The following is a 13495-nucleotide window of genomic DNA, read 5'->3' as shown; positions in this document are numbered from 1 at the left end:
ATTAAAAGTTGAATAGTTAGTTGAATCAGTACATCCTATATTTAGAGCAGTGTCATGGACTATTTCTTCATTGTATGTGCTGTGTTTAGAGCTCCAATGATCCCTGACAATATGAATCAAATCCCTGGGTATTTAAAACTTTATGATGACCCAACAAAATTGAAATACAAAAATAGAATTCATTTTCATTATTTTGTTATTTTTTTCCCCATCTATTCTATACTGATTAGAGCTCTCAAGAACTGCCCTCAATGTTGTGCTTTGCCTCTCTGCAATGCCTGTCAGCACCTGTGTGTCCAATCGGACTCAAAGATGATCGTTTGCTCTTACTGACATTGTTCCCATCTTTTTAGATCCTTGCTTGTGTTGTACTTACTGTCTGATGTACGTCGCTTTGGATAAAAGCGTCTGCTCAGTGAATTGTAGAATATATTACGTGTTGTATCTAGTTGGCTATAGCTGTTGCTTATGTTATGTTTGGGAGTTTAAAGATCTCATTAACAGTAAAGCTGTTACATAAGATAACCATGTTGCTCTGCACTCTGATCAGAGTTGCAGGAAACATCAGGACTGCATCTCAGAGGGTTTTTTTTCTCCTATTACATTAAAGGTCCAAGGAGAGATCAAGAGGAAGTGGCGGAGATGGCACCTGCAGAGATACATGCGCTCGGACACCAAATACCAGCATCCATCCATCGGCAGCAGCAACAACTTCAGCACCCAGATAACCATGTTGACGCGCTGCAGCCCCAAAACACGCCGCTGCTCATCCTCATGTCACGACGACCTGTCCAGCATATAAAAACACACCGTGATTAGGACATACCCACTCTCGTGCCAAACTATAAGTGGAAAAGATGAAGCATACTTAGGCTTAAGGACATAAAACACACACTCACACACTCCATTATCAGCAGGTTATCATGCTCTTTAAGCATGTGTTTGCAGGTATGTGCACATTTGAATGAAAACAATCATTTTCTGTCGTTGAATTTGATGATTCATTGCACATATACAGGTGAACTCATGGGTCATATCATCATGGATCATTTGATCAATTGTACATCGGTTCCCTGTGTGTTCTCAGACACTGGGCAGAGCAACATGTCACATATCAATGGAGTTTGGAGGAGGGGTCCACATGTGTACTCCACCAGCAGACCTTTAACCTGATTTAATTATGAACGATTAAACATCACTTAGTGGATTCATTCAGCACCATGGCTGGTGCAAAGACACAGCATGTAGGAGAAAAAGAGCAGTTTATCTTTTGTTAGAAAAAAAGCTAATATAGGCAACATAAAAGAATGTAAACAAACAAAACAGTGTGCAAAATGTCAATTTCTTCACTCTGTAGGAAGACGAGAAAAGCCAAACAGTTTGGGACTTCAGACTAGAAGACCAGTGTGTTGCTGATTCACAGTGACATGGTTTGGAGATGTGTCCTTTTCTGCACCCTCATGAGAGACTTCCCTTTATCAGTTCAGTTCCCTCTTGTTTTGTTTGACTCTGAGCTGGTAACAGAGTTGATGTTTTTTTTTTTTTTTTTTTGCTCATGCAGTTTTGTTCCACAATCTTGTGAGCTGCTGCTTTCAGTGTTCTTTGAAGTGATACTTTCAATCAAATCACTGCTGGCTCTCGGGCTGCACAGTAACCCCGGAGAGGAAATACCTTGAAGCAATCCAGTCTCTGAATGTTTACATTAACATGGAAGGAGTCATTTAACACTGAACAGACAAATATACAGTGTATAGAAAATTAATTGCTGTTGATTGTCCTGCCAGAGCGATTGTGTAGTGGCAGTAATATAAGTAATGCGTCTCTGTAATTGTTGTTTGTTCTTGTTGTTGCAACATGTGGGATTTAGAGCATTGCCAGGAACATTCAATTCTCTTGTATGAGCTTGTTTATGTAGCAATCTGTGGCTTTAGTTAACAGTTAAATAGAGGCACTGCATTACACTGCAGATAAGCTTTATTGTTGATGCTGTGGGAGACTGACTGGAGCTTGAACTCCTAAATCGTAAATATTTGCTGAAATCTCCAGTGACTTGTCAGGTTTAATCTTCTCCACCAGAGGAGTTTGAACCTGATAAGTCAGTCGAGTCTTTTGGATTTGATAGGGGAAAAAAAAGCAAGGTGACAGGGATGACTGGCCATGTCACAACAATGCTGTCACTGTGCTTTTAATGCTTACAGGTTGAGACTTGGAAGTCAACTGCATGTGCATCGAAGTGTTGACATCCACAAGACCAGCTCTACCTGGGAAGAAAGAGTAAACTCAGCCACACCAGTGCTGGTTTAAAGGGTCTGACCCACCATGTGATATCATGGGGAAATAAACAACAGTACATAATAACCTCTGAAGGCCTTTAATATGGAATGTTTTGTTGGTGGGCTAAAAACATATTCACTTTCTGCTGGAGTGATGAATGTAAGGATTGCTCTCATAGCTGTCTTTGTCAGCTCCCAGTTAGCTTAGCTTAGCATAAAGACCTACAGCCAGTGGAAACAGCTAGCACGACTCTTTAATGAAGTTATTAATCCACCTGCATATATAGAAAATGTACTAATTGATACACCTTAAATTACATTCCTCTGATGACAAAACTAGCTTATCCCGCACACGATATAGTAACGCTGTAAACCTGCTACTTTCCTTCTTAATAAAACGTTTGTTTTTTCATTTCAATATTTTGTAATCTTTGGAAAGCTGCTTCGCCAGTTTCACGTCATTTTGCTCTGCTGACTAGCAACTGTAGCTACACATGTAACATTCAGGTATCAGAATTCACTTCCATTAGATCTCATTACATTGTTTCTCGTCTGCCTTCTCTTGTCAGTGACGTTAAATGTTATTCTGTGAATTTGCTAATTTACCTCCAATAACCATGAATGTAAATAGATTTGTACATACCAACAACAACAAAAATGTACAGAGTTTTTTTTTAAAGTCACAAGTGTTGCTTGATGTTATTTGACCGTGTTCTGGTGACCTCGCATGATTATCTTTGTATCAATGATACTTTATAAAAAAGTTGGACGATGATTCTTCTGTGTGCTTACAGTAAGTATTCTGTATTAAAGTAGACTTTATATAATATAGTTTTTTTTGTGAACTGGACATTGTGTTGTGTACATTGAAGGTTGAAGAGTTGAATATTATGGTTTGTCTTCAGTGGGCAGAACACTCAGGCAATGCACTGCATTGTGAAGCTTCAAATGTATGGCGAGTATTTATAGTTGTAAGTTCAGAGATGTCTACAAAAAAACCCACCTCTTGATTTGATATGACTTCTTTTGTGTACTGTTATTATTATTATTATTATTATTATTATTATTGTAAGTCATTTGCTGTACAGTGTATGTAAAGATTGTTTTCTTGACAGGAATTCAACTTGCCATAAAATGTTGTCATGTTACGCTCAACCTGTTTGAAATAAATGAGAGACATACTAAATGGTGGAAGTTTGATTTTATACAGTGAGGTCATGCTCTAAGACTTTCCGCACAAAGAGAACAATTTTGTCCTCACTGACAGCTACAGGAAACATATTGTTGCTCAAATGAGGCTTATTTTCATAAGTGCTTTTTGCAGCTTGACGAGGGCACGGCCTTATGCTGATTCATGTTTCATGTCACCCCCAGAGGAGCTAATCTAAACTGTAGATTCAACTTGTTTGTGCAAATATGCTAATCCCTGTTGGTGGAAAACTATTCAACAAGTTGCAATCAGTCATTTGAAATTGCCTTTTTTTTCAATGAATAGTAGATCAGATGTCTGTGCATGCAGGCATACGGCTCGATCTTCCAGCTATATTTAAGTGTAATACCAGAAAGAAGCACACAAAGTTCTTTGAGAAACAGTGTGTTTTCAACAGCTCAATAGTTTAAAATACTTCTTTCAAATGAATTGCTTCCACTTCAATATGAGCTGCTGGAGATGCTGCTGGAGCAGTTCTTTTTTACATCATTTGGTTTGAAGAAACATCCGAGGATGCACTGGGACACATCATCAGTGATGTATCCTGAATATAACAGGTGTTAGGGGTCTCACAACATCAGACATCCTATCTCAGGGGGTGACCCAGGCAGGGTTGATCAGGGTTGATGACCTCATGATCCAAAGCCACCTCAAGGCCCTCTCTGCATGTTGGTCTTGATAGCTCTCCATTTGGCAGCTTCTGCGATGTAAAGACCTTGCACAATGTGTAGCCTGCAAAGCCTCTACATCCCACCTCGACAGGCTCGCAGAAAGCTTTCCAGCCCCTCATCCGGCACTGCCCTAACAGCTACTGGTTTTTGAGCAGCTTGCGCTGATTCGCCTCTTCGATGCATGTCCCAGGGGACCTGCTGGGAAAAGACCGATGTAAGCATCTGGTGGCAGCATCTGAAGGTGAGGTAACATGGTCTGGATTCTTGAGCTGCCTGCCCAAGTCAACTCATATAGCTCAAAGTCCGATGCAGATGTGAGCAGGCCGGCTGCTGGTACTCTTTTGCTGTGGTTGCTCTGCAGGTCTGACAAATGTTGTTGTTAGTCACTGCTCTGGAGACGGCTTCTGCCACTGCTTTGAGCACCTGGTCAATGCTGCCAGCTGTAGCGGCCCTCTCCAAGAGCTTGTGGGCAGCTGATCAGGATGTGCTCCAGTGAACCCTAACCAGGGCAAAAACTCTTGTCCCAGGTCTGGAGATTCGCTGGGCTAGGAAACACAACAAACCGCTTGGACATTTAAATGACCTTTCAGTTTCAGTGCTTTTTTTCTATACACTTTGAGAGTTGTTTTTAACCCAAAATCCCCCGTGAGAATTATTGTCATTCTTCTGCAAATTGATGTGAGTGATTTAAGGTTCTTTCTGTACAGAATAATGAATGAATAACCTACATGTACCAAGTAAAACATGAATAACAGAAATGACAATTGCCATATCGGTGTAGTTACAACATCATGTAAACACATTGCAACAATAATGGGAATCTGAAATGAAACTCTGATTGTAAATGTGAATATATTGCAAATTATTTTAAAATTTGCTCTGAAAAGTTTTGGATTGAAAAAAAGTATTTAAAAAGAAAGTTTTGTTGCCATTTGCTTCACTTAGAGCAAGTGAAGCAAATGGTGAGTGTACGTTTAATTGAGTGGGACATGATGTGCTAAAATCTGACTGCTAGCTTTACTTTGAAGGTTAGACTGGATTTGACCTGTAATACGCATGAGCTTAAAAAGAATGAAGTATTCAAATTTTGATATTAGCCTCAGCTCCACAGCTCAAACATTGAAGTCATGAATAGAAAGCTGTAAAAGAGACCTTTTAGCCTGAGGGTTTCAATCAGGAGAGACCTACCCATGAATGAACAACTATTTCATTTACAAGTTTGGAAAAGAGAAAATGTGCAATGCAATGTCTACACGCTGGTGGTGGTGATGAAGTATGCAGGATGTGAAGAGGAGTGGACTTCTAAGGAGCTGGACCTGGACACTGTTGAGGTGGAATGGAAGTGACTGGGGAGAAGGTGGGTCACATCGATCAAACTGAAGTGACAAACCGACAGGGAAAGAGAGGAGCAGATTCTTGATTGATTACCGCAACAGGATAGTTGGTCCATCGAGGCCTTGGCCGAATCTGATTGGTTAAGTACTTAGAGAGTAAACGCCCCTCTTCAGCTGATCACCTGAGCAGTAATTTAGAGGGAGAGGAAGAGAGGGAGTGACATGAATGAATGATGACTGATGTATGAACGACAATGCAACAGTCCTCCTGCTTCAACTTACGCTGAGCTTCATAAAGCTAGATTTTAACTTTAAAGTGTTTTAGTGCTTTTAATAAGAATTTAAATGCTTCTTGATCCACGGAATAAAAAAGCTCTAAATCAATCTTTGACAGGTCAGATATCAAAGCAAACTCTCGTCTTAGCTCCTCTCAGTTCCACTGTCTCTTCAGTGACAGTATTTTAAAGGTATGACTGACCCCCGGAGTCTGCTTTGAGGTGATAAAAAAATATATATTTGAGTGAATCCATATGGTCCATGGGGTTTACACGTTCACTCACTGCTTTTGAAAGCAGCCGAGCTCTTCATGTGTGAGCTCAGAAGAGTGAATTTAGCCAGGTCAAAGCTGTGTTTGCGTTAAACAGATTAACAAACACACCCTGTCATGCCTGCTTTTCCCCACCGGCTGCTCTTTAAACTGAACTTCTTTTTCCGCTTGAGGTGGGAATGAGCATAATGCATATTATATGATTAACTATTCATAGAAACTGTAATGATTGTAAATCGAGGGATTTTTAAGTGTTGAAAACCTCATGGCCCATGTGTTTGAAAATGCAGAGCAAAGACATACAAATTCTGGATGTTGCATATTCTGCCATCAGATTATGTTTTGGACACTTAGATTTGGTTACATCAGAGGATTTTCCCACTTTTCACAGGCAGAGCTAGAGGAATAAATCATTCATTTCATGACCTTTGTGGTCTGGATTTGCTCCCGTACCTGTTCAGTTAATACTTCACTGCAGAGAGAAACAGTGTTGGGTTAGCTGGGATATATCCGAGTCAGTTTTTATCTTCACATTTGCATTTCACAGAGAATGTATAAAGTATTACCTTGAACTTCATGAAAATTGTAGACTTTGGGAAGTTGACTTCTATCCAATGTCAGCTGGTATGTAAGAACAAAAGAAGCATGGACTTAAAGTGCTCAACCAACAAATATAGACAAACTTTGTGCTATATGGTGAAGTATTAAAAGAGTATTTAGTACGATAGAATATCACTGGGATTTAAAATACCCCGCTGTACACTGAAAAGAACCCACTGGTTTTTCATTTAATTCAGATGCAACGACTTTATGGCGCCTGTGTTTTCAGTTGGATTCATCCAGTCCCACTTTGCCCAAAAGAACCAAAAAAAAAGAGAGGAAAAAAATCAGTTATTGAAAGCAGCTTCATAGAGATGTTATTTTTACTTAAGTTCCTCGCTCCTAATAGTGCATTGTTGTACGCTCAGTCGTGATGAATGCGCAACACACTTCATTAGAGCGCCATTCCTCTAATGTGTGCACTTACAATCAGCATTTAAGTGATCTGTCATCTCCAACACAGACTATAGAAGAAAGTTACGCCACGCTCTTTGATTCATGTTTAACCGGGGTGTAAACAAGCTCAGGGAAATTGTTCTAGCGCATTTACACAATGACAGGATGCTTGATCTTGCCGTTGACATGAATACATAATTCAGTTGGTGGGAAAATATGAGTCGTGTGGTGATTACAAAGTGCCGCCTGGACTGGGTGAAGTGACTGCATTGTATTTAGGTCTGGGCTGGTTTGGCAGGGAGAATGCTCGCTTGGTGTTTGAAGCTGGTAGTGTGTGTTGTAAAGAAAAGGAAAGAACAGCGATTGTTGATTAGCCTTAAAATGAAACCTCATTCCTATCTGTGTAAATGTGCAAACATCAAATGCCTGTTTGTCTCTCAGTTTGTTTATCTGTAGCCCTATTCTCTCTCTATTTCTGACTTTCCCTCTATCCCACAATTTGGCCCACAGCGATGCCCACGGACTGTACACCTATTAGTCTATCTCTGCTCAAGCTTTGGACTTTTAAAAGGAAGTTTTTAATTCCTAATATTGTCAAGTGCTTCATCATGTTGTATGCATTTGTGTGTTTCTAATTGATATATCAGAGAGTAGGTCTAGCACTGCTCTTTTGTAGAGTGCCTTGAGATAACTTTTCAACCCTGCTTTTATTTTGAAATTAAGTTTTCAAAATAAAGGACTTTCTGGGAGATCAAAGGTTAACTTCACCACGGAAAAAGGAGCTCGTCATGGATCAAAAACTAAAGAGTGCAAAGATTCAGCAGTGTACTTACATTCTTCTACAGGGGACACTGAGAAAACTTACAGCCCTAATATTTATGCATAATGATTTTTTAATAAATCAAACAGAAATAATGACAGAAAAAATCTGTCTGTGCAAAAATTAGCATGTGCATTATTCAATCCCTTTCAAAGTCCAAGTGCATAGCATATGCAGCTTTATAGGCCTATTCTATCTGTGAGGTAGACGTATATTAAATGTAGCGGCTCCACTGACTAAAGCTCATAGTGAAATAATAATTCCACTGGACTTCAATGAATAAAATGCATGTTTAGAAGCATGACTAAGTCTGAAATTAAGATGGTGGACAGGCGTCTGAAAATAACCTTGACTTTGCTTTCATCCGTTTGTCTCTCTCACTAATGTTTTCATTCTGGAGCTTGCAGCGTCATAGATAGCTCTTGAAGGAGCAGCTACTTTTGGACTGATAGCAGAGTCAATTTCAGACTATCTCTGTGTTCACTGAGTTTCAGAAGAGTGGGAATAATTGGATACATGCAAAAGAAATATATCATTGAATTATGTACTTTCTTTAAGGATATATTCAATTTTTTTTTCCATTTATTATACAGGAAAGTTTGAAAGTAACATTAAGTTGCAGTTTAGCGGGCCTGACTCAGTTTAAAAACTGGTTTCCAGGTTCCTGTTTCTGCAGAACATGAAACATGAACCACAGTCATGTCACATCAAGACAAACACATGTACAGGACACTAGCATGTTTAACTTCAAACATCAGAACAAAGAAACGGTTCGGTTCATCACTACGTGGTTGAAAAGTTCTTCTGTGAAATGTTTAGCTTTTTAGACTTTTTAAGCAGTGTTGCCTCTAAATCTTGGGTGGAAAGGCTTGCAGAGTAGGATTTGGATTTGTTTCTTTCTGTGAGTGTTTTTCTTCTGCTGTTCCAAATCTAAAAGTCCAATTTTGAACATTACATCTATCAAATGAACTGTTTTCATTTCAGCCAGTCATTTTCAAGACTTTACCGTCAGAAATACTCTTGAGGCAAGAAAACATGTTCCTCTATGTTGTAATTTAGTTTATCATTTGATTTTTCTTTGGTTTAGGATTGTATGAATTGTTCAGTGAGCAGAGAACATCAGAGACTATGAACTGTTGAACATCCTAATAAGCATAAGGGACATGCTGTATAGCCTCAAGGTCTGAAGGAGAATCAACACACATTGCATATTGCTCATTTAAAAGCTTTTCCAGTACTTCTGACATGTTTATGAAAATACGCTATAAAAATGTTGAAAGCCCACAATTCAGACAAGTGAAGGTTTCAGGGTTAAAACTGTTTTATTCCCCCTTAAAAGAATGTCATCCTGTCTTTAATTAAACTTTGTAGATACTTATACCAGTGTATCAATCAGCTGGGGAACTCTTTGAAGGTATAGAGTGAGATAATTACCTCAAGAAATGGTGGAGACCAAAACTGAGCTTAAAGGAAAGTTAATAATATACTAAAACAAGCCTCAACTAGATGATAATGTCATCAGATTATTCACAGAAACAACAACTTTATTGCAGTGACGATATGCTGTGTATAGCCTAAGTAATGATGTGACTTGTGATGTTATGCCCCAAAGTGCAAAATTAAAAAATTAAAAAATAAAACACCTGTTTATGCATTTTCAAGTACACAAATACAACTGACAACATTTATTGATGCCCACTGTTGTAAAAAACAAAAACAAAAACAAAAAAAACACAGACTGAACTTTCTTGGTTATTAATCTCAAATTTGTAATATTGAGAGACCTCCACAGAGATACGGGTAAACTGTAGGCCTTGGGGAAAAGAGATGAACGATGCAGGCAAAATTAATGGACACTCAAAAGTGTGGGCTGCCAGCAATTGGCATGGGCACTGAACCTGAGACAAGATTAAATAGATCAGAGTGGGTGCCAGAGTGACTCACCTTGATTGAATATAGGACAGCTCAGAGTAATTTAATACAATCTTGGGGAGAAATCCAATAGACATCTTGCCATCATATTTAAATATCAGATTAGAGCTTAATGGCTTTTTATGGGTTTTGATGCAGCCACAGTCAGGGTGAACACATTTGTACCCAACTGTTTTTGTCACATGCCCTAAAAGTCTGTAGGAAAATAAAGTCAAATATAATCAACAACCTCTCAAATCTTAATGTGATCGATTTCTTACATGGGGCCCCTTATATAAAAGAGGATTTCACAATAATGTTAATGTGCAATCAAAACTTTGCTTTTTGCTTATTCTTGTCATGAATTGGTTTCTTATTTTGTAGATTTTCAGAGTTTAGATTTCCTTGTTGTATTTAGTTCTCTTTCTTCCCTGTTGTTGCTTCCTTTTGTGTCCTTTTAATGTTTCCTAGTTTAATCTTTAGTGTTTTCTGTTTTATTTTGTAATCTGTTATCTTAGTGTTTCTCCATGTTCTGGCGTGTCTTGATGTTACATTCTTGAGGTCCTTTGTCTTCAATGTTTCATGATTTATTTTGTGTTAAGTGTTTCTTGTCCTGTGTTATTCCTGCCTCTGTGTTTCCCTCCAGTGTGATTGCCCTCATTGTCTTCACCTGTGTCATTCTCACCAGTGTCTGATTACCCCTGTGTCTATTTAGTCTCTGTGTTTCTTCCCTTCTTTGTCAGATCATTGTTTGTCAGGTGTCAGTTGCTGTCAGAGTTTCCCCAGTATCAGTCCTTGTGACTCCCTGTTTTTTTGTTGTTGTTTTTTTTGAAGAAAGTAAGTTTTTGTAGGTCTTTTGCCTTTTTGTTAAAATTAATAGTTTTAATTTGATTCTGCACTTGGGTTCAGTTTCTATTTTTCAACCACCATGACAATTATTCACTTATTATTAGCTCACTATTTATCCACAAACATTAGCGAACTATTTCAACCATTTACCAGAAAACAAAAGACTGTTTTACCTGTTAAGTCATTGTTTTGACTTTCTTTCCAAACAAAACTCAACTGCTTAATCTGCAAACAAACTCAACGGTCAGTCGTTTAGCTAGCCTGCACCCAGCTAATTCACCATTCAATAGTTTTATAGCTAAGCAGCGTTCAGCATACCACACAGTAGCTTTTTTAGCTAATATTCGATCATTAAACTTAATGATTTTAGCCACTGATGTTAGCTAACTGTGTTGTAGCCAGTTTTAAGAATTAACCAATAAAATTAAAGCCACAGTATTATGTCTTAACTATTTAGCCGACCATATGAACCTTAACTATAAATCTTTGTCCACCGATCGACGCTAACGGATTTAGCCATTTATTTTAGTGAAACAGCTCGACCATATAGGCTATCCAAGAATGTTTTTAGTCACAGAACTCCGATAACTCTTTCAAGAATGTACTTAAACCTGTTTTTATCTATTTTTATATAGGCCAGGCGTCTCAAACATGAACCATTTCAGCAATATACCCACTTTCAGCAATCAATGATTTAAGCTAGGCTGTCTATTTGAACTTTTTGATTTCCATTACATTTTGCTAGCTTGCTAACCCGTTTGCTTATTATCTCGCTGACGGCATGCAGTGTGTTACAGCCACATTATTTTTCTATACAACTTGGAATTTATATTTTTTAAAGTTCACGTTATACTCCTTTTCAACCAGTCTGAATAAATCTGAATGTCTGTGAAGTTTCTTGTAAAAAAATCCACTCTGATACGGTATCTTATCTTGCCTTGAACCCCTCTATTTCAGCCCTGCTCAGAACAGTAGTGTTGTAGTCAAGACCACACTAACTGAGACCAAGACATACTCAAGACCAGAGTGCTCCGAGACCATGACAAGATCAAGACATTTAGGGATCGTGACCGAGTCAAGACCATAACTATAAATGAAAATCCTCATTTTGTAGACAGGCTAGGGACACACACCACATGCCAGACTGCCTTTGTACCATCTGTGACACATCATCTCTGGGTGTGTTTCTGTGATCTGGGCTTGACCTCTTTATGTAAATTTAAATTAGACAAGTGCCCCAACTGTCAGACTTAAACCTTCAATTTCTAACTCTGCAAGACTTAAAAGAAAGCTCTAAACTAACTATTTATTATAAATATGTGACTGAGGTGGAGGCGGTATCATGCCTGTGAGCAGCTGTCTGCCAGTGACAAATTCCACAGAGGCAGGAACAAGCTCAGCGTGTGTCATGTTATTATCATCTTCTTTAAAACACAAATAAAATGGTAGTAGACACAGTATTAAATCACCTGTGAAATTCATTTTCTTTGTGTTGTTTTTTTTTTTTTTTGCTACCCAGAGGTTACAAGGCAAACGTTTACATGAATAATAGCAACAGTGCGGCTGTTTTGTGTACTTGCAAGAGCAAAGGACACGCTAGACTGCGAGCGATAGAAATGTGAGCCATAAACATTTGAGCAGGACCACCCATGCTGTTAAGCCTATTTGTTCAGGGATAGAGGCCAGCTTCTCATCTGCAGGAGCTCCTGCCAATTAGGATAAAAGAGGTTAATCCCTGCAAATGAGAATCACTGAGGCTGATGCTTTAATTAAGATGAACTGTAGCAGAGCTAAGGGCACCGTGGATCTATAATGCCACTTGGAGCTCTTAGAGACATGTTGTATTGGTTTCCTGGCTGCTGCAACAACACATTTCCTTTTTTGATGTTCAGGAAAATGCTGACAGTCAGAAAGCTACTCAGCTAATTACTCTGTCTGTGATCAAAAATGTAAGTTGAGTCCCTTGTTTATGGGAGGGTTTAATGGGTGTCTCTAGACATTACACAGAAGCCTATTTATAGCAAAATGCAGTGAGTGAGTAATATAGGCAAAGGTTAAAGGCCATGAAAGGTCAATGCGTATTCCTGTAAAACTAATTCTTAATTGATAGGAAGAGGATGAAAATTGAATATAGGACAGCTCAGTAATTTAATACAATCTTGGGGAGAAATCCAATAGACATCCTGCCATAATATTTAAATATCAGATAAGAGCTTAATGGCTTTTTATGGGTTTTGATGCAGCCACAGTCAGGGTGAACACATTCGTACCCAACTGTTTTTGTCACATGCCCTAAAAGTCTGTAGGAAAATAAAGTCAAATATAATCAACAACCTCTCAAATCTTAATGTGATCGATTTCTTACATGGGGCCCCTTATATAAAAGAGGATTTCACAATAATGTTAATGTGCAATCAAAACTTTGCTTTTTGCTTATTCTTGTCATGAAATGGTTTCTTATTTTGTAGATTTTCAGAGTTTAGATTTCCTTGTTGTATTTAGTTCTCATTCTTCCCTGGTGTTGCTTCCTTGTGTGAAAAATGAATCATCCTATCAGTGGGATCCATGCTGTGGAGCTTTAATAAATGTTATGACTGAGACACATGCAAACCCCTGGATAAGCTGAAACCCCCCCCCCCCAGAAATTAGTACTTTTTTATCACAGAGTATGAAGGTTGAAGAAAAAAAATCTCAGATGCTAAGAATAAGGTCTCGATAGAATACATTTTTTTTTTTAAATGTTGTGATATTACAAGGCTGCCTATAAGACCATCTTTCTCTGAAGTGGACTCAGTTTCTCACTAAATCTTTTCAGAGTTCTGATACTTGTGACTATATGGTGCAATGTGCCAAATGATTAAGTATTCAGTTATTTGTGAAAACT

General features: G+C 38.4%; 1 protein-coding gene across 1 annotated transcript in view; it reads left to right on the top strand.

Annotated features, from left to right (window-relative positions):
* vipr1b (vasoactive intestinal peptide receptor 1b) overlaps window positions 1-3459 on the top strand; it is a 39392-nt gene extending 35933 nt beyond the window's left edge. The window contains exon 13 of the mRNA XM_020646613.3: window positions 611-3459. Within this exon, the coding sequence (XP_020502269.1) occupies window positions 611-802 (192 nt within the window). The 3' untranslated portion in view covers window positions 803-3459. The remainder of the gene's footprint in view (window positions 1-610) is intronic.
* Window positions 3460-13495: the final 10036 nt, after the last annotated feature.

The sequence above is a fragment of the Labrus bergylta genome, chromosome 20 (genome assembly GCF_963930695.1).
Source record: "Labrus bergylta chromosome 20, fLabBer1.1, whole genome shotgun sequence".
Classification (NCBI taxonomy): domain Eukaryota; kingdom Metazoa; phylum Chordata; class Actinopteri; order Labriformes; family Labridae; genus Labrus; species Labrus bergylta.
Note: the sequence above shows the minus strand (reverse complement) of the source record. Positions and strands in the feature narration are given on the sequence as shown.